The sequence below is a fragment of the Chiloscyllium plagiosum genome, unplaced genomic scaffold (genome assembly GCF_037043375.1).
Source record: "Chiloscyllium plagiosum isolate Xiang-an unplaced genomic scaffold, Cpla_swu_hap1 HiC_scaffold_23, whole genome shotgun sequence".
In the NCBI taxonomy this organism is placed as follows: domain Eukaryota; kingdom Metazoa; phylum Chordata; class Chondrichthyes; order Orectolobiformes; family Hemiscylliidae; genus Chiloscyllium; species Chiloscyllium plagiosum.
This window is the reverse complement of record NW_028270161.1, coordinates 18,562,432-18,584,231: the sequence shown is the minus strand read 5'-3', so window position 1 is coordinate 18,584,231 and position 21,800 is coordinate 18,562,432. Positions and strand designations below refer to the sequence as shown.

The 21,800-nt window shown below is 40.5% G+C and overlaps 1 protein-coding gene across 4 annotated transcripts in view; it reads left to right on the top strand.

Annotated features, from left to right (window-relative positions):
* The first annotated feature begins 778 nt into the window (after nt 1-778).
* Nucleotides 779-21,800, top strand: part of cax1 (cation/H+ exchanger protein 1) — a 64,783-nt gene continuing 43,761 nt past the window's right edge. For 2 of the 4 annotated variants that reach the window (XM_043713996.2, XM_087999416.1), the window contains exons 1-5: nt 779-909; nt 16,361-16,495; nt 17,334-17,467; nt 17,922-18,030; nt 20,624-20,740. In XM_043713996.2, coding sequence (XP_043569931.1) covers nt 846-909; nt 16,361-16,495; nt 17,334-17,467; nt 17,922-18,030; nt 20,624-20,740 — 559 coding nt within the window. In that variant the 5' untranslated portion in view covers nt 779-845. The remainder of the gene's footprint in view (nt 910-16,360; nt 16,496-17,333; nt 17,468-17,921; nt 18,031-20,623; nt 20,741-21,800) is intronic. The other 2 variants (XM_087999418.1, XM_087999417.1) reach the window with 1 other exon arrangement.

The window sequence follows — 21,800 nt, the reverse complement described above, 5'->3', positions numbered from 1 at the left end:
AAACATTGTGCAAGACTATGGTCAATGATCAGAGAATTGGAACTAATTGAATAGACTTTCAAACAGCATGCACGATGGATTAAATGGTATCCTTTTAAACTATATGATTACGTGAAGTCTTTCTCGTTATGATTGCAGACATAGGAATTTATAGTCAATAAGTCAGCAGGAAGAATCTGGATATTTAGGATTTTTCAGAAATCTCTGTGTAGTCATTCTTTTCCGCATGCATGCGTTAAAATAATGCATGCAGTTGGACTCTACTTTTCCAAACCTAATCCACCTGTTGTGAATTTCCATCACTCTTCTATTTTAATTTCAGATTTGGAGTTTTCCAAATTTCTCTTTTCATTGACTGTAACAAAAAAGCTTGCCCAACTAGTCTTTTGTTTTTTTTTTAATTGGGCGTTTCAATAAAGTTGAAGCACAACAAAAAAAACTTCCAGATTGAAATCAAAGAATCAGCAACTAGGTTAGATCTGTCTGCACCTTAAGTGCTATAAACTGAAGGGCAATGGGCCGTTTGAAGGAAAATGGGATGAGAAAGGGCACCGGGGTTTCTTTGGGTCGGCATGAACTAGATACGCCGAATGGCCCCCTTCTACGCTGCATCATTTCTACGGTTGTAGTCTTTCTAGCTCCCTCCGGAACAGGAGGAAGGCGACGGAGAGACTACAACTCCCAGAAAGCGTCGCGGCCGCCAGCATGGAACTACAGCTCCCAGAAGGTATTGTGCAGTGGCGGCACATGCGCCGTTCTTATAAATGTAGGGGGAGGGGGTCGGGACCAGCAGGTGTTGGGGTCGGTTTCTCTCCTCCGGGACTTGCGGCAGTTTCCGTTCAGTCATGTCGGAGATTGAGCAAGAGCCGGAGCTGGCCTTTCGGAGACGAAGCACCCAGGACGCATTGAGTAAGGAGCCGCATTTAATTATAGTGTCATCAGCTTAACTCGCTGCCTTGAGGCGGCGGCGGCGGCGGCTGGTCGTGGTTGTGTGGGCGCTGACAGCTGCTGCTCACCCTCCCCAGGCAAACCAGCCGGCTTCCCAGGCTGCTGTCTGAACAGCTTGTCTGTGCATTTATCAGATCGTTTTTTCGTATTTATTTATTTATTTATTTATTTTTCTAAAAAGAAAATTGCAATGGAGACATTTAACTCAGTCCTTTGAGACCTTGAGGTTTTAATTTAACCTGGAAAAAAATGCTGTGATTTATTTTTGTCAAGGGAGTTGCACAGGTGTTTGAGCAGATTTTGTAGGGTTATGGGCACAAAGTGGGCATGGCGTGCAAATCCTGTGTAGTCTTGTCAAAGAGTCAGCACAAGCCAATGGGCTGAAATGTTTATCTTCTGTGCTGGAAGTTTCTATGATTCCATGAATGAAATTCTCAATTTCATGACTTGTAACCAGAGGGTACAGTTATTTTTAAAAAGATAGAAGGAATTGGGTAGGGATGATCTAAAGCTGTTGTGCTGTGGGGTAAACTGGTCTGAAAGCATGACTGAAACAGATTAAATAATGGCTTTCAAAAAGGAACTGGATAACTAACAGGAGAGTGTTTTTGGGCAGTTGGGGGGTAAAAAGCAAATATGTAGAATTAATTGGATGCTTCTTTCAAGTAGCTATTATGAGCTGAACTGTTTCTTTTGTATAATTCTATAATATTGCTAATTACAATGTTAGTTAATATTCAGTGTTAATCTGTATCCCTACACTTTGGTTTTGAAGCTAGTTTGAATCTGTTTTATCCAAAGGTCATTCTGAAACTTGGATAGATTTGTTTTTACTTTGGTCATACTTTCTGGTAAAGCTTCTGCATTTCTAAAGAGAAAATGAGGACTGCAGATGCTGGAGATAGAGCTGAAAAATGTGTTGCTGGAAAAGTGCAGGTTTTTGGGCATAAGCCCTTCTCCTCCTTGGATGCTGCCTGACCTGTGCTTTTCCAGCAACACATTTTTCAGCTCTGAATTTCTAAAGAGCTTGTCAGGTTAGACTTGAAAGTTCGATTGTCTGTCTTTCTTCACCTACTACCAGACCTGAGTTTTCTATAGGAGCAAGAATAAACCATTCAGCCCCTTGAACCTGTTCTGACTTTTAGTAAGTTATGGCCGATCTGTGGCCTGATTCCATGTATCTGCATTTGGTCCATATCTCTCATGCTTTTTGCTTAACTAAAATTTATCTATCTACGTGTTTTTAAAAAAAACTGATCCAGTATCCACTGTTTGTGGAAGAGTTCCAAACACCTATCAACCTTTTGTTTACAGAAGTGCTTCCTGACATTTTTCCTAAATGGTCTGGCCCTAAGATTGTTTCTGCTTCTAAAATCCCCAACAAGTGGAATTAGTGCATCTTTATCAACCCTGTTTTTTCTGTTCGTGTCTTGAACACTTTTTGGTCAGAACATCCCTTAACCTCCTAAATTTTAAATAAAACAGAATTGCTTTTTGAATAGTCACTCCTCAAATTTAACCCTCAAATTTAATATATCATTGGTGTAAGCCTACACCATCAACCCCGCCACCTCTCCCCTCCAGTGTGGTTCCGGATCTGCTCATCATCCTCCAAGTGGGGACTAATCAGGGTTTTGTATAACTGCAGGATAACTTTTGCATCCTTGTACTCTAGTCCTGTAGATATAAAGGCAGCATTGTTAGTTTTCTTGATCACTTTCTCCACCTATTTGTGATATTTTAAAGATCTATGCACTTGAACCCCCTTAATCTCTTTGAACATCTGTTTAAATTCATAATATTTAGAAAATTCCCTGATTAATTGTTTTTCAGTCCCAAATAGGTAACCTCATATTTTCTTTCTTTGAACTCAATCTGCCACACTTTTTTTTTGTCCATTCACTTAGTCTATCAATATCCCCTTTTAATTTTATGCTGTCTTCTGCACTGTCTACACTGCTGCCTAATTTTTATCATTAGCAAGTTTGGATAGATGACTTTCATCCAAGTTGTTAATGTGAATAATTGAGGCTGTAACACAGATTCATGTGGGATACCACTGGTTATATCCTGCCTGTTTGAGTAGCTACCCTTAACTCCTCTTTGTTACCTGCCACTCAACCAATTTCAAGACCTCTTCAGTAATTTGCCTCAGTTCCGTCGGTTTCTACCTTAAGAGTCTCATATGCTGGACTTTATTGATTTCCAGAAGATGTGATAAACAATATCACAAACATTCCTGTGTCACATTTTCAAAAAAAAATTCAATGAGGCGTGTCAAGCAGTACCTAGCACTTGGTTTTTATGTCAGATCTCCGTCTTCTGTGTTTTGCTTTTATTTGAGCTGTGCTAATTTTCACTTCAAAAATTTTAATATATACAAACAACCTTTTTTAAGGTGTGGCAGTTTCATGGTAACTTTCAGCTGTTTTCAGTACAGTCCTGTGCTGTTTGATTCAATCTGTACTATGCAAAATGTTTTTAAATGCTTGTTCTTGGCTGATTCTCCTACTGCCAGTATTTTGCTTTGTGCTGTATAAATTGTATCATGTTACAGCCATGCATGCAGAATTCCCAATCTTGTGTTGTGAAGAGACCTGACAAAGACAAATGAACCAAGAACACTTTGTTTTTCATTCCACTGAAATCTTACCATTGTTACTGCAGTGATGTTAGACTTTGATCCTTCCTTCCATATTAGCTGATATTGTTGCTTGCTGGTTTTGTGGGGCAGAAAGTTGATCCTCTCCTTATGCCAGTTCTTGGTCCATCAACTCTTCAAATTTAAAGTACTCTCCTATATATTCAAATGTGATACATGGTCTTGGATCTGTGGCCTCTAAATCTAGTGATAATTGGTCTCTTGCATATCTCTGACTGCCTTCACCTTTCTTCATGACCAAATCTTCAATTGCCTAGGTCTGGAGTGCTGGAACCACTCCCTCAAACCCATGTGCCACCATTTTCTCAGTTCCTTTGTTCCTCAAAGCTGACTTCTTCTTTTGGGGTTTCAGTCACGTGAACCTATTTTAGCTTTTGTGCAATCTTTTATTAAAGGTGCTATGTGCACATTTTGTGAAAAGAAGGGCTCAGTTGGTAGTGTTTATTTTGGAAGTCGGTATCATTGCCGTCTCTGAATAAATTTTGTGATTTGTTTGTGGAACTTGGGGATAACTTTTTTTGCTTACAAATTGTTTTTGTGAATGGGAACAGGAAGCAGTGAGATGTTTGTAGTTGAGCAGAGATATTTGCTTTTAAATATGATCTTTTTGTGCTTATTCAGATCTTTTTGATCTTCTCCTTCATAAGATACAGAAATTTAGAATGAGAACTAAACAGCACAAGAAACAATTCAGCCTCTCTAACTAACTATAAAGGTTATAATGAACTGCCACATAAGTTGGTTTTTAAACTGAAATTTATTATGAAGTAGCTTTGACTAGATATTTAAAATTAATCAAAGAACAAGTCCATGGTACAGTGAAGGGGTTTCAGAAATTCAAAGTAATTTTAATGGTAGATATTTTGAGAAACCATTATATTAAATGAAAAGCAGAGGGAGATTTTGAAGTCTAGCAGACAAATGAGTTGCACGCAGTTTTTTTCAGAAGCCTGGAATAGGGAAGGAGGGGGGTCCTGAAAGTGGAATAACCTCTTCAGTGATTGGAAGAAAAATAAACTATTTAAGTGGAGAACTAGTAATTCTGGCAAAATAGTTTACATTTTTTTTCTAACTTGTTCAGGAGTGCATGAGGTGTAGATAATTTGCAATTTAAAAACATTCCATCTTATGGGAATCTAATCTAATCTTAAAAAAACCTTGCTTTTGGCACCTCTTACAGTACTTTTGGAATGTTGTCACTCCTACACAATAGGAAACATGGCAACCGTTTGCACATAGCATGCTTCAACAACCTACAGTGTTATAATGACCAGAATTTACATGGATTATTGAAGATAAATATTGGTCAGGGTTAATTCCATTTGTTCCATTGTTGGCAGCCAGAAAATTGTACCTCTGGCAGTGTATTCCTGGAGAATGTCAAACTGAATTTTGTGCTCAAGTGCATGGAGAGGGTTTTGAGTTCTCCAGAATTCTGACTGAGTCAAGAACACTGAGCTATAGCAGGTAATGATCAATATTTCACATGGGCTTGCATTAGAAAGGACTTTGAGTCAGCAACTGGATATTCGTAAAATACTTTTTAGGTTCATGAACTAATGAGCCACAGTCACCACCTCCATATTTCGCAATGCTGTGGACTGAGGTTTAACTGACGGTTTTTTTATTACTGTGGGACATATAATTTTTAGGATTCTGTTAAGAATGACAAGAGGGCTGAGTTTATGTAGAGTCAAGAGAAACCATTTTTGCAGATATCATGAGACAGGAATTGGAAATTAAAGAAGATAGATTTCCAAGGATTCCAGCAGCATTGTCACAAGGACGAATGTCTCTCATAATACTTGGTCACAGAGTAACAGCAATATGTCTATATTTAAGCCTGTTGCTGGCTGGAGTTATTCATGTCTGAGTTACAGAATCCTATAGTACAGAGACCTTTTGGCCCATTAAGTCTATATTGCCTAAAATATACAAACTGCACGTCCCACTTTTCTGGTATAGGAGAATGGTATAGGAGAATGGTATAGGAGAATGGTATAGGAGAATGGTATAGGAGAATGGTATAGGAGAATGGTATAGGAGAATGGTATAGGAGAATGGTATAGGAGAATGGTATAGGAGAATGGTATAGGAGAATGGTATAGGAGAATGGTATAGGAGAATGGTATAGGAGAATGGTATAGGAGAATGGTATAGGAGAATGGTATAGGAGAATGGTATAGGAGAATGGTATAGGAGAATGGTATAGGAGAATGGTATAGGAGAATGGTATAGGAGAATGGTATAGGAGAATGGTATAGGAGAATGGTATAGGAGAATGGTATAGGAGAATGGTATAGGAGAATGGTATAGGAGAATGGTATAGGAGAATGGTATAGGAGAATGGTATAGGAGAATGGTATAGGAGAATGGTATAGGAGAATGGTATAGGAGAATGGTATAGGAGAATGGTATAGGAGAATGGTATAGGAGAATGGTATAGGAGAATGGTATAGGAGAATGGTATAGGAGAATGGTATAGGAGAATGGTATAGGAGAATGGTATAGGAGAATGGTATAGGAGAATGGTATAGGAGAATGGTATAGGAGAATGGTATAGGAGAATGGTATAGGAGAATGGTATAGGAGAATGGTATAGGAGAATGGTATAGGAGAATGGTATAGGAGAATGGTATAGGAGAATGGTATAGGAGAATGGTATAGGAGAATGGTATAGGAGAATGGTATAGGAGAATGGTATAGGAGAATGGTATAGGAGAATGGTATAGGAGAATGGTATAGGAGAATGGTATAGGAGAATGGTATAGGAGAATGGTATAGGAGAATGGTATAGGAGAATGGTATAGGAGAATGGTATAGGAGAATGGTATAGGAGAATGGTATAGGAGAATGGTATAGGAGAATGGTATAGGAGAATGGTATAGGAGAATGGTATAGGAGAATGGTATAGGAGAATGGTATAGGAGAATGGTATAGGAGAATGGTATAGGAGAATGGTATAGGAGAATGGTATAGGAGAATGGTATAGGAGAATGGTATAGGAGAATGGTATAGGAGAATGGTATAGGAGAATGGTATAGGAGAATGGTATAGGAGAATGGTATAGGAGAATGGTATAGGAGAATGGTATAGGAGAATGGTATAGGAGAATGGTATAGGAGAATGGTATAGGAGAATGGTATAGGAGAATGGTATAGGAGAATGGTATAGGAGAATGGTATAGGAGAATGGTATAGGAGAATTCCCACCTCAACTACCCTTCCAGGGAGTGGTATCATAGACTGCTGCATTTAGGGAAACAGCTGATTTCTATTATCCTCTTCATGCCCCTCTTGTACATCTCCATCAGGTCCCTTCCCCCTCAACCTTCTCTGCTCCAAAAAGCACCAGCATCTCTTAGTGAAATGTGACATCCCAGATGATATCCTGGTGAATCTCCTTTGCACCCCCTCTGTGCAATCATAGCTTGCCTATAGTGTGGTCTCCGGAACTGCATACAGTACTCCAGTTGTGGCCGAACACAAATTCTGTACAGCTCCAACATGACCACCTGCTCTTGTGATCTGTGCCACAACTGATTACAGGCAAGCATCCAGCATGCCTCCTTAACTACCCTCTTAACCTGTCCAGCCACCAAGCAAGTACCCCAGAGCCCTCTGCGCATCTTAGTATCTTGCCATTCATTGAGTACTTCCTTGTTTTGCTCCTTCCAAAGTGCGTCACCCTATTTTGTCAGGGTTAATTTTTTAAATTCATCTGCAGCATGAGGATGTTGGTGGCTAGGCCAGCATTTATTGCCTATCCCTAATTGCTCAGGACAGTTAAAAGTTAACCACTTTGCTGTGGGTCCAGAGTCACATGTAGGCCACACCAGGTAGGGATGGCGATTTCTCTCCCTGAAGGACATTAGTAAACCAGATGGGTTTTTCCAACAATTGGCAATATATTCATGGTCACCATGAGACTCTTAATGACCCTCTCTCACTAGTATCCTCACTTACGAGTGAGGAAGGACACCACTTCGATTGGGACAATACATCCATCCTAGGACAAGCCAAACAAAGACTCGCGAGAATTCCTAGAAGCTTGGCATTCCAACCGGAACACACTCAACAAACACATCGAGTTAGACCCCATCTACCACCACCTGAGAAAAGGAACAGGAAGTGACTTCACCACGGGAAATGACATCACCAACCCAAACCTATAAATAGAGAGCTGGAATTTTCAGCATTGCTTCACATGAGGTCCATTGAAGATGTTAGCTAGTAAGGTAAAAAAATGTCTGGAAATGAACCTTTCAGTTCAGCGAGCAAACCTACATCCAAAACCTCAACCTGAGCTACAAATCTTCTCAAAACTCGCTAAGACTTTTTTTAATGCCAGATTTTTATTGAATTCAAATTCTACCAACTGCTGTGGTGGGATTTGAACCCTGGTCCTCAGAATATTAACTGGGTGTTTAGATTAACAGTTCAGTGACAATAACACTAGGCCATCACCACCTCAAATTCCATGCTATTGATTTGCCCAATTCATTTATATCCTCCTGTAACTAACACCTTCCTTCTTTCTGTCATCAACCTGGCCAATCTTTGTGTCATCCGCAAATTTGATAGAATCCCTAGTGTAGAAGCAGGCCATTTAGCAACCCCCACACCCACCCTCCCCACCCCGATCTACATGATCCTGCGAAGAGTATCCCACTCTGCATCTCCCTACACTACCTGTAACCCTGCATTTCCTACGGCTACTCCACTTGGCGGGTCCCTGGACATTATGGGCAATTTAGCATGACCAGTCTACCCAACCTGCACATCTTTAGACTGTGGGAGCAAGGCAGAGCACCTGGCTGAAACTCATGTAAATGCTGGGAGAATGCAAACTCCACACAGACCATTCTCTCGAGGCTGGAATCAAACTCCGGTCCCTGGCACCGAGGTAGCAGTGCTAACTACTGAGCCACCATGCCATCCTTTTCTTTAAATTTGTACTTTAATGATTTACAATCAACCTGTTAAGTATTATGACATATGTCCAGTACACTTGCACATCTTTGGACCATGAGAAGAAACACACCGACATAGGGAGAATGGTGGAATTTGCACAGACAGTTACTGGAGGCTGGGATTGAACCTGGGTCCCTGACACTGAGACAGCAGTGCTAACAGCTGAGCCACTGTCACCCTTTTTATTCTTTCATAAATTCATTGAAGTCTTGACTAACCCAGTAGCAATAACTACCACTAACATTTAAACATGGTGGTTGCTGCATGCACTTATCCATCCCACATTCTCATTCACATAATGAGTTATAATTAGGACTCCAGCTCTGATCCCTGTGACACAACATTTGCACACTGGGCTCCAGTAACACAGCCTTCTACTACCCCCCTCTGTCTCCTGTGGCTGAGCTAATCTTGGGTTCATCTTGCCAAGTTACCCTGGATCCCATGATCCTTTCATCTGTTTCCAATTTGGGACCTTGTAAAAGGCTTTGTTGAAGTCTAGACTACATCAACCACGCTACCCTGATCAACACACCTGGTGACCTCCCTTAAATTCCATCAGACCTATTAGGCATGTGCTCCCTATGTTAAAGCACACTGATGATCCCTGATCAAGCCTTGCCCCTCAAAACGGAGATTAATTTTCTGTAATAGATCAGAGTTATAGGAAAACTATGATTCCTCAATCTATCTCTACCACTCTACTCGGAAAGTGGAACTACATTAGCTGTCCTGTTACCTCCCCCATGACGACAGAAAATTTAAAAATTTGAATCCGACACCTGCAATTTCCTCCCTCATCTTACACAGCAACTTGAGATGTAATTCACCTGGACAGGGGACTTGTTCATTTTTTAATCCACTAAAGCTTCCAATACCACCTCACTGCTTATCGTTCTGATCAAAAGCTTCACAGTCCATTGTCTTGAATTCTATTCTTGCATCCTTCCCCTTGGGTCCTTATCATTTTTTTTTGTTAAAAAGAAATGCTGAAGCGGGAATGTCTATTTTATGCTGTCCTCGGGAGAGGACATTGATCTTTTGGCCTAATCAAAAGTTGCTGAACATAATAACCTGCTAGCTCCTTTTTGGCTGATTTGATTGAAGGAGTGAATAATGAACTAATTGGCCTATGGTTGGTGTCTGGGCTATGGACGAAGAGCTGATCTTTGTAACTTTTGCAATTGAGAAAACTGAACTGACCTCCAGGGTTACTAGTTGAGACTGGAACTGTGAATACAGATTAAATTTGAGGACTGGAGAGTGGAGAACATTAATAAAGATGATTTGGAAGCTGATTGTTGTACTGACCTACTTGATTCACTGTCTTTTTATTTGGAGAAGAAAATTGCTACCTTCAGTCTGTTGAATGTGCAATTCTCTAATCCTTTTAAATTTGCATTTTAACTCCGTTTGAAGTGGTTGAGCAACCTCCCTTCATTAACCTACTAAGAATAGCAAGATGTTTTGAGAATGCACGTTTTGCCATGTGGGCTAGGATTTATTTGCCAACTGTCTCTGCCTGTTTGCAGTTTTGTCACAACTGCTGTTAAGACCTCCAGTTGGGTTTTCATTGGCTGCTGGCAGCCTGCAGGGCTACTACTATCAATTGGAATAGTGCTTGAGAAAGGAATGAGATTTGGTGTTTCTGCAGCAGTGGAGACTGAGCTAGGAAGGTAAGTATAAGATGGCTTAAGATATTAATCACTATCACATGACATTCCAACTGTTTTGAAATCCTGAACAAAGGGAAGTACACCTTTTTAAGCTGATCCTTCAGTTAAGTGTGTTTTTTAAACATGTTTGGTTTTTTTAAAAAAAAGACTTTTTTTTTGTTTTTGCTTTCAAAATCCTGGGTTTCAGTAACCAGCATAAGAATAAATTCAAAAATTGTACTGTTCATGATTTCCCTATTTGTCCCATTTTGTAACCATTAGACTGCAATTAGCTGGTGGAAGATTGAGACCCTGTAGTGGATTGTTGGTAGTCACCAACAGAGAGGCTGCAATTTTTAATCACTGTACCTGTTTTGACTCTCCTCAGTGACAGGTGGGAATTGAACGTGGACGCACTTCTGGTCTAGAGATAGGGACGCTACCATTACACTTGAAGACTCCATTAGGACCTGTTGTGCAGTTGACTGTGTAAATGAACAAGAATTGTTTAATAAGTGAGCATGTATCAAACTCTTAGATCAAGGTTAAACTGCTGAAAGATGTTTTCACATCCCTTCCTCCCATTGCAGATTTCTCTAGTGCTGGAACACTGTTATACAAATTACTTTGGTAACTCAACTTAAGTCGCTCGCTCTCGCTCTCTCTCTCTCTCTCACCCCCGTTCCCTTTCTTTCCTTCCCTTGAAGTGAAGAGCCTGAAATGATCAGTATTATGGTCTTGCTGAGCTGGATGGCATAAATATTTGAAGTTAGCGGACACAGATGGCATTTGTTTTTGTGATGCAGTATACTGATATTTTGTACACCAAATTGGCTGTACGTTTGGAAATCCGTATACCTATAAAACTGGTTCTCACAAAGTCAAGTTCTTTGAAGAGTAATTTGAACTTTGATATTGTTGAAATGACAGTAAGTCATCTAAATATGTGAAATTTGGCAACTATGCCAAAACATAAGTAACAACAAAATTCAACATCTCTGGGCAAAACTTGCAGATGTCTTTTTAAAGCTAGGTTAAAAATCATATGAAACTTGCTAGAGCATAATTCACAGGAGTTCTCCGGAACAGAACACTTGGATGTGGAAGAATTATGTTATGCTGATTTTTACAGGTATATAGGTTTCTGATGACAGCAAGTGTGTTGTGCCTTTGGGTACTGCTTGTTTTTCCAATTGGTACCAAGTACAGGAACAGTTTAGCAACTTTCAGGTACTTTCTGTTTGAAGCATCATTACTTGATTTTATTTATCACCTTTGTTTGGAAGATGTAGAAATAATTGGCAAAACTCCATCCTTGTATCACTCATTCTTGCTGCTTGTTTCAAAGCTGGTAGTGCACCACCTCTTGAACAAATGAAGTTTGAGTGTTATCTGTGCTCTGTTGTGTTTTAGGGGAGGGAATTCTAGAATCTTGACCCAGCTGTGATGAAGGAATAATATTAAATCCTATATCAGTCTGGCACACAACCACCCAATACTAGTGTGTTCCCATGTGTCTGCTACACTTGCTTTTCAACACCACCTACCATCCAGAAAGAGCCTTGGAAATTGCTGAGCTGCTGCAATGCAGTGTATGTTTAATGGTTGAGGAAGTGAATGTTTTAAGGTGATTAGGTGGATGCTGGTCAAGCAGGTTGACTTTCTTTTGAAGCAGCATTTGGCTGTGCAAGTAGAGAGTTTTCCAGCACAGTCTGATCTGGCTTTGGGAACTTAAGGTAAATTGCTGTAGAATTTTCCCTCTGACCTTCTCTTAGAGCCAAAGTACTTCTGTGGCTGGTCCAGTTGAATTTGTGGTTAATTGTAATCCCTAAGCTCAGATGTTCTGGTCTTGGTACATTTGGCCAAAAAAATTGCATTATTACCTGAGGAGTTGCAGATAAAACTGTACACTACAAACATTCCCACTGCTGACTTCATGATGGAAAGGCTTTAAAACAGCTGAAGATGGTTAAGCCAAGGACACTACAGCGAGGAACTCTTCAGTGGTATCCTGGGAATGAGATAATTGACTTCCAATGACCATGACATTTTTTTTTCCTCTTGCATGATTCCAACCGGTGGAGCATTTTCCCTCTGATCCTCAATGTCTGCAGTGCTTTTCAGCTCCTTGATGATGCGCTGTTGATGGTATTATCCTTCCTCTGTCTGTTTTTGAAGTCTGGAATTAGTGGTCCTGGCAGAAATCAAAATGATTAAGTGCTGCTTGATAGCACTGTTGCCAACAATCATCTGTCACTTGAAAGAAAGTGAGACTGAGGCAGTACTGATTTGGATTGGATTTCTCCTGTTTTATTTTGGTGGAGAGGACATAACCAGACGACCTTTCTTTTTAATGTAGATACGATGTTATTGCTGTGTTAGAACAATCTGACTTGGGACACTTTCAGTTTTACACCTGGGATGTAGTTGAGGCCCACTGCAATCTTATGTTCAGCTGTCTCTTACTACTTTCATTTGATATCAGGAAAGAATATTTTGAGGTTAGATCTAACAACAGGATGCCAGGAACCATTCAATGTTAAAAATCACCTAAATGTACAATTAAACTTGACAGCCTAACTCTAATAGCTGCCAGACAAGTCAAATTGAAAATGCCGAGCAAAACCTAAAACTCCATTTTAAGATGTTTGTTCGCCCTTCAGAGTATTTGTGCGAGTTGTTTTTAAGCAGAATGCTATTGCAGACTTCTGTGATGTATAGGCAATACAAAATTTATGAATTGCATGAACAGGAAGTCTAGTTCCTTATCCCCACTGACATTCTCAAAGTGAACAGTAGGCTATTCAGCCCTTTGAGCCTTCTCCACCATTTTTGTTATGAACTTGGTTAATCTGCTATCTCAACAACATATTCCTGCTTTCTCTCCACTTGACTTGATGCCTTGTTTATGTTAACTTATCAATCTATCCTGAATATACTGAGACCAGCCTCCACTGCTTTCTGTGGATGTGAATTCCACAGGTTGACTGAGTGAAGAAAAATGTTTTTCTCCTCTCCACTCCTGAATCGGGGACTCCCTGCATCTAATCTTTCCAGCCCTGTTATAATTAATCGGATCCAGTGTTTCCATTCCCTGTCCTTTTTTTGGCATTGACCTCAATTGAGCATTTGAGGTCTGAATGGTGTTTCTGTTCATTATCAGATGTACAACATGGAAACAGACACTTCGGTCCAACTCGTCTGCTGACCAGATATCCCAACCTAAGCTAGTCCCACCTGCCAGTACCTGGCCCATATCCCTCAACCCTTCCTATTCGTATGCCCATCCAGATATGTTTTAAATGTTGCAATTGTACTCGCCTCCGCCACTTCTTCTGGCAGCCCATTCCCCACACATACCACCCTCTGCATGAAAAAGTTGTCCCTTAGGTCTCTTGTATCTTCCCCTTCCCCTACACCTATGCAGTCTAGTTTTGGACTCCCTCACCCCAGGGAAAAGACCTTTACTCTATCCATGCCCCTCATGATTTTATAAACCACCTATAAGGTCACCCTTCAGTCTCCAGTGCTCCAAGGTAAACTGCCCTAGTCTATTCAATCTCTCCCTATAGCTCAAATCTTCCAATCCCAGCAATATCCTTGTAAATCTTTTCTGAACCCTTTCAAATTTCACAACATCCTTCAAATAGGAAGGAGACCAGAATTGCACACAATATTCTGAAAGTGGCCGAACCAATGTCCTGTACAGCTGTAAACTTACCTGACTTCCTGATCCCCACCATAGATGAAATGCATTTTTGCCTGGCCCTGTAATTCTCTCCCAAACCCCTGCCCTTTCAAGTCTCTCCCTTCCTTTAAGACTGCACCTAGTGTGCACCCCCCCCCCCCCCCCCCAACACCTACCTCTGATGACAAACCTTTTTAAAAATAGAAAATCTTTTTCCTAGTAACCAACACACAGGGTTTTCTATTTTTAAGGCTGTTGCTTTAATGCATCAATAAACATTTTAGATAATTTAGGATACAATTAGAGATTCCCTAATAACTTGATCAAACCCATGTCACATTTAAGTTTGTGAGGTGAGTGACAAACCCTTGACATCAAAGCTGCATTTGACTGAGTAGCATCAAGGAACCCGAGCAAAACTGGAATCAGTGGGTATCTGGGGCAAATTCTCTGGAGTCATACCGGTTATGGTTCTTGGTCAGTCATCTCTGTTCCAGGACATCTCTGCAGGAGTTCCTCAGGGTAGTGTTCAAGGCCTAACTATTTTTAGCTGCTAAATCAATGATGTTGCTGCCATCATAAAGTCAGAAGTGGGGATGTTTGCCGAGTTTTGCAATGTTCAGCACCGTTCACAACTCCTGATACTGAGACAGCCCATGTTCGAATGTAGCAAGAACCAGATAATATCCAGGCTTGGGCTGACAAATGGTAAGTAAAATTCACCCCACACATGCCAGGCTTATGACCCTTGCCAGTAAGAGACAATCTGATCACTACCTCTTGGCATTTACCATTGACCAGAAACTCCTCGTCCCAAACACTGACTGCAAGTGCAGGTCAGAGGCTACAATACTGCAGTGAGTAACCCACCACCTGACTCCCCAAAACCTGTCCATCATCTACAATGCACAAGTCAGGAACTTAATGGAATACTCCCTACTTGCCTTGATGAGTACAGCTCCAACATTCAAGATGCTTGATACCATCCAGGACAAAGCAGTCCTTTTGATTTGCACTCTATCCACTCTCTCCACTGCTGACACTCAGCAGTGTGTACAATATGTAAGATGCATAGCAGGAAATTACCAAAGCTCCTCAGATAGCACCTTCTAAATCCTTGACCGCTTCCATCTAGAAGGACAAGGGCAAGATAATCGGGAATGCTAGCATCTTCAAGATCCCCTCCAAGCCATTCACTTTCATGACTTGGAAATATATCACCATTCCTTCACTGTCACTGAGTCAAAACCCTGGAATTTTAATGACTTTAAGTCAACTCACAGCAGTTGGACTGCAATGTTTTTGACAAGGTAGCTCACCCCCACCTTCTCAAGGGCAACTAGGGACAAGCAATAAATGCTGGCCAACCAGTGACACCCACATCCCACAAATGAATAACAAAACTTCTGAGTGCATTGTTGCCTGTCTAAAATCCTGATCTCAATCCAGGCTTTAACAATTTCTATGAATCTCCTGCATTCTTCTTTCATTTAAAGGTACTTACGCCCAATTTTCTGGGCGTCCGAAGCAAAATATCCTTTAGTGACCCCTTGGACTTTAATTCTCCATGTATCATGTTTCTTTGAACCAGGAATCTGTCCACAACAGTCCTCTACATGTAACTTTTTTTTTAAAAATGTTCTGGGATTTACATATGAAAGAACTGAAACCAATATGGTCATCCTTAAAGATGAGAGATTAAACAAACAATCCAGGTCTTTTTAATATATAATTTCAGTTACATCACACTGTAAACCTTCTTGCTTTAATTTCTGTCTTTGGATCTTATACTCCACAACCACCTGATGAAGGAGCAGTGCTCTGAAAGCTAGTGCTTCCAAATAAACCTGTTGGACTATAACCTGGTGTTGTGATTTTTTTAACTGTTTTACATGACTTTTTTTACTTGACAGCTGTTCATAAGTGATTGCTGTAGAGTCTTGTTTCAATCTCATTGAATCTCATGGTGGGAAAGTACACACATTTTCTGTGACTGAAGAAATTGAGATGCTGTTACTGGGAAAGGAAGCAAGATACTTGCCAAGCTGTACATTTTTGTATAGAGATGAAATTTGTCTTTTCTCTACACTTTAATGTATGGTATGATTTGTCTGTCTGGCTAGCATGTAAAATAATACTTTTCACTGTACCTCTACAGTGATAGGTTAACCAAAACTTGCTCAGCCAGTTCGCTACTTTTTTTCTCATTATATTTTTCTAGACATTGCACAATTTGGTTTGCATTCCAAGCTAAATTAAGAGTTTTGACTGAACACAATGCCATCATAATGAATAGCATAAGCTTTTAAGTTGAGGCAATTTCACATCTGCCTCAGATCTCCTTGAACTTGTTAATCTGAACATTTTGTGGCTGTAAAGGTTAATGTAGAATTCTTTGGTGTCAGCTTACTGAGGACTTTTCTTCTGTTGTTAGCTCCCTCTCCCTCCCAAAGCCTAAGATCAGAAGCACCTCTCTATTCTTTGAGCCTATGGGACAGGCACTGTGGGCTACATCTGCAGACTGACATGATGGATACCCCTTCATCACTTACACCAAAATTATTTGCAGGTTAGTCCAGCTCTTGCAGCATTTACCCCCACCACAATGAAATCTCTAAAATGTAACTAGAGCAAATTTGGGCTTTATTTGTGTTTGGCTTTTCTCATTGCATGGAGCTCCCATGTTGACTCCTAATGAGAATCAATTGGTGTGTATTGTTTTTATTGGAATAATTTGGGCAAATTTTTCCAAAGTTGATCATTGCTCACAAGTGACCTGGCCATATTGTTTGGGATTACTCAGAATTTGTTTCTACCCAAATACTCAAAGTTCTTTCTGGTTCCCTACCTTAAACCCATTGCAGTGTTACTATTACCAGACTGAGGAGGAGGGGAAAAAAAGTTGACTTTTTCAATGTCAGTTGTGGGCTTGTGTTCTATCAAGCAACTAGTTGAAGCAGCTCACCAGGTTATAGCAGCTACCACTAAAAGGAGATTAACTCGGTTTCTAGTGGTGCACAGGTTAAGTATTAAAATTCCCAGAGCAATAGTCTGTGTGGGCATGCGATCATTTTAAAATCACATCTTTCTTCACTTTTGTAATACTGAACAAAGTATTACTGTTTGCTCCTTTTTGTAGTTCTAAGGATGCTTTGAACAGTGTGTAGTAGTCCTTTCCTATATATCATATTCTTTTTCCTTTTCTTTAAAGGTTTCTTTTCATCTCTGAACAATTGATTGATTTGATCAAGTCACATGCATGTATCTGGACTGGTTTTAAGTGGTACTTGTTTTAAATTCTGGTTTTTGTTATGCTTCCAACTGGAGGTCACACCATGTGGAAAGCTTCCTTCTTAAAAGGGTTGACTATTTGCTCTTTTCTAAACCTCTGTTTTGGTTTATTGCAGTGACCTGTTCGACACCAACACACAATCATTCATGTGAAGGAATAACGTGTCCCCACTGCCTAATGACAACCACAAAAACTACGCTACTGGCAGAAAATGAAGTCGAAGCACAAAAACTGGCCAACAATTACAAGGTTAGTAGAATGTTTGCGCAATTATGTTCCAACAGTGTTCTATGTATCTCACGAAAGTAGAAGATAATATTATACATATTTAAAATCAAATATGATTCCTTTTTGGGGAACCTGGATAGCCTGGGTAAAATTCGTTAGTATAGGATGCTAAGATTGAAGGGAATCAAATGAGAAACCATGTTGAATTGGGCTTTCTAAAATTAGTGAGATCCTTTGAAAGAAGGCAGCTTAGTTTATCCATTTGAGAATATAACCAGCTCCATGTTGGAATAAGGAAGGTTTGGGACATTATATTGGGGAATGGGCAATAAGGGTTGTTCTGAGCTTTGCTGTAAAATGGAACATCAATGTACCCTTCCCTAATTGAAGGCAAGGGGGAAGAGTTCACTGCATGAGGCATGTTTAGTACATTTTTGACAGTCCCTTTATTACAACCTCTTTTCTTAATTTGTAGTTTGGGTTCAAGAAATGGAAAAGCCACGTGACGCAGAGACCTTTAGAAGATCGTTCTGCAATAGTGAAAGAGCTGTATTCAGATCTAAATGTCATCAAACAATATTCAGGTAATACAATGCATGGAGTTCTTCATGTTTTTTTCATTTGTACACCATTTTGGAAAAGCAATGCAAGTCCAAGATGTCCTATTCTTGGACTGTTTCTCAATTTATTCTAGTGTATTCACCTCATTGATTTGAGCAGTCTTTACTGAGGTGGGTATGGTAGGAAGCATGAAGGTGGGTTTGGCTGGTGATTCAGTTAGTGTGGCAAACCAAACAAAGCTCTTGAAAAGGTCTGAATTTTGTCCATTAGATTCTAGTCTGAATAGAGGCTGAAGCAGAGAGTCTGTCTTCTCTCAAATTGAGAAGAGTAAGATTATCGCAGTGTATAAACTCTTTAAGGGATTGTTGAGGTTGATTGTAGAGACGTTGTTCTCTTTTTCCCTGATCTTATGTCTAGGGGAATGGGGAACTAGGTGTGAGTATCCAGTAAAGTGTTGGTCACTTAGCTCTGTGTGAGGAGTTTTTACAGTAACTTGTGTACAAAAAAAAAAGCCCCAAGGCACTTTACAAGAACATTGAGTATATTTTATGTACAGTGACCCAGAACAAAAAAAATCTAGATGTTTTGCTGTGTTTGCTAGTTCAACTTCCCTGGAGATTGTTGCTTGGAGCATGGGCTGAGTATTGCTGGCAGCACACTGAGCACGCTGTCTTTTGGCTGAAAAGGTGCTGATTCCTTCTACCACCATGTTTCTAATTTTTGACTCTTAAACATTTCATTGGCTGAGCTTGATTAATTCAGCAAGCTGGAAATCTAACTTGGGAACCGGGCATGCTGTCTTGAAAGTACTACATGAACAGATCCTGACTTTATCTGAAAAGCCTTTGTGAAACCAGGGAATTATAGTGAGTTGACGATAACAGTGGGCAAGTTGTTGTAGGGAATCCTGAGGAACAGGATGTACATGTATTTGGAAAGAGCTGAAAAATGTGTTGCTGGAAAAGCGCAGCAGGTCATAAATGCCCGAAATGTCGATTCTCCTGCTCCATGGATGCTGCCTGACCTGCGCTTTTCCAGCAACACATTTTTCAGCTCTGATCTCCAGCATCTGCAGTCCTCACTTTCTCCTATGTATTTGGAAAGGCAAGGACTGATTAGGGATAGTCAACATGGCTTTGTGTGCGGCCAATCATGTCTCTCAAACTTGATTGTGTTTTTTATTTGAAGAAGTAGCAAAGAGGATGGAGGACAGAGTGGTGGACATAATCAGTATGACCAGTAAGGTGTTCGGTAAGGTTCCCCATGGGACACTGGTGAGCAAGGTTAGATCTCATGGAATACAGGGGGAACTAGCTATTTGGATACAGAACTGACTCAAAGTAGGTGGTGGTGGAGGGTTGTTTTTTAGACTGGAGGCCTGTGACCAGTGGAGTGCCAGGAGGATTGGTGCTGGGTCCAGTAGTTTTTGTTGTTTTTATATAAAATGATTTGGATATGAGTTTGAGGTGTAGTTAGTAAGCTTGCAGATGACACAAGTTGGAGGTGTAGTGGACCGCAAAGGACATTACTACAATGGGATCTTGATCAGATGAGCCAGTAGGCTGAGAAGTGGCAGATGGCGTTTAATTCAGGTAAATGGACAGTGCTGCATTTTGGGAAAGCAAATCTTAGCAGGACTTATACACTTAATGGTAAGGTCCTAGGGAGTGTTGCTGAACGAAGACCTTGGAATGCAGGTTCTTAGCTCCTTGAAAGTAGAATTGCAGGTAGATAGGATAGTGAAGGAGGTGTTTGTTATGCTTTCCTTGATTGGTCAGAGTATTGAGTACAGGAGTTGGGAGGTCATGCTGTGGCTGAACAGGACATTGGTTAGGCCACTGTTGGAAAAGTGCGTGCAATTCTGGTCTCCTTCCTATCGGAAAGATGTTGTGAAACTTGAAAGAGTTCAGAAAAGATTTAAAAAGGATGTTGCCAGGGTTGGAGGATTTGAGCTATAGGGAGAGGCTGAACAGGCTGGGGCTGTTTTCCCTGGAGCGTCGGAGGCTGAGGGGTGACCTTATAGAGGTTTATAAAATCATGAGGGGCATGGATAGGATAAATAGACAAGGCTGATTCCCTGGGTTCGGGGTGTACAGAACTAGAGGGCATAGGTTTAGGGTGAGGGGATGTAAAAGAGACCTAAAGGGGCAACTTTTTCTCACAGAGGGTGGTATGTGTGTGGAATAAGCTGCCAGAGGAAGTGGTGGAGGCTGGTACAATTGTAACATTTTAAAAGGCATCTGAATGGGTATATGAATAGGAAGGGTTTGGAGGGATATGGGCTAGGTGCTGGCAGGTGGGACTAGATTAGTTTGGGATATCTGGTCGGCATTGACGAGTTGGTCTGAAGGGTCTGTTTCCGGACTGTACGTCTCTGACTCTTTTTTTTTTTTTTTAGAAAATTTACTGCAGTATCTGCTGTGACCTCCCCAGCCTTTGAAATTATGCTGGTTTGTTTTGTACAGCTGATGGCACAAACATTGGCTTGGGGCTAGAATGTGTGCCTGAGTTGCTAGTGTGTTCGCATTGGCTTGCTTGCAATGATTGATGAATGCACCCAAAACCTTTCTATCTGTGGCCCACTGTTGAATTCTCATCCATTTCTTTTTCTTTCAGGATCTCTGTTTACCCTTGGCAACCTGTTGTACGTGCTGTTGTTTGGATGGTGGGTCGCCATGCTGTACCTTATAATTGCTATACTTATGTTTGTTACAGTTGTGGGCATACCTCATGGTAAGTTCTGTTGGGCTGTTGAACTTCCTGTACAAATAAAGGGCCTCCAGCCCTATCCTGTTTAGAGAGCTGTGATACAGGATAATGCGTATGCATACTATATTGACCAAGGGCTTGATTTGCTTAGTTTGTAATGCAGAGTGATACCAACAGTGGGTTCAATTCCTGCACCAGCTGAGGTTACCATGAATGACTCTTTCTCAACCTCTTCCCTCCCCTGAGGTGTGATGACCTTCAGGTTAAGTGACCACAAGTCTCTCTGAGAAAGCACCCCTGTGCTCTGGTAGAACTGTGGCAAATTTACTGCCTTTTTCCTATTCCTCGGTTTAATGATGGAATGGGGTAAGCATTTGGCATATCTGTTGTTTACTACAGCTGGCTGGTAAATTACAAGATCATAGAATGATTGTAGTATAGGAGGAGGCCATTTGATTTGTATTGTCTATGCTATCAATTTACCTAGTCCCTTTTGTCTGTTTCTTGGCATTATAGTTTTTTTTTCAGATTAATACTTGGTTCATTTTAGAAAACAGCAACTGAATTTATCTCTACCACACATCTGAGTCGGTGCATTCCAGATGCTAATCACTTGCTATTTTTAAGCAATGCCATCAATGTTGATATATTAAGTGACTATTTTATATCCTAATTCCCTTCTCATTAAAACATGAGTGATGAGTGGCCCATCCTGTTCCTGTTAGGAATAGTATGTTCCCAATGGCCTCTTGAGAGTTTATTCCATTATCATTATTAACAACCTATTGAGAGTCTTTCTTTCCTTTTACTCTGCTCTTGCCTTTATTTCACTGCTACCCTTTGGCATCCTTTCTGCAAGGTTTTTCTTTGCAACTCAATTAATCATAAATTATTTGTACTTTGACTCCATTTTATATACTTTTTGTTCCCATTTGCCTGACAAAAATCCAATCTTTTTGGAAAGGTTTAACACTCTCTCCTTGTATGTAGCCATTTTTTCCCCAAGGGAGGTGATAGGTGAGGAGAGGGAGGAAGGAATCCTAATTTCTAGTACCCATTAGGTGAAAAATAATTTTAATAGCTT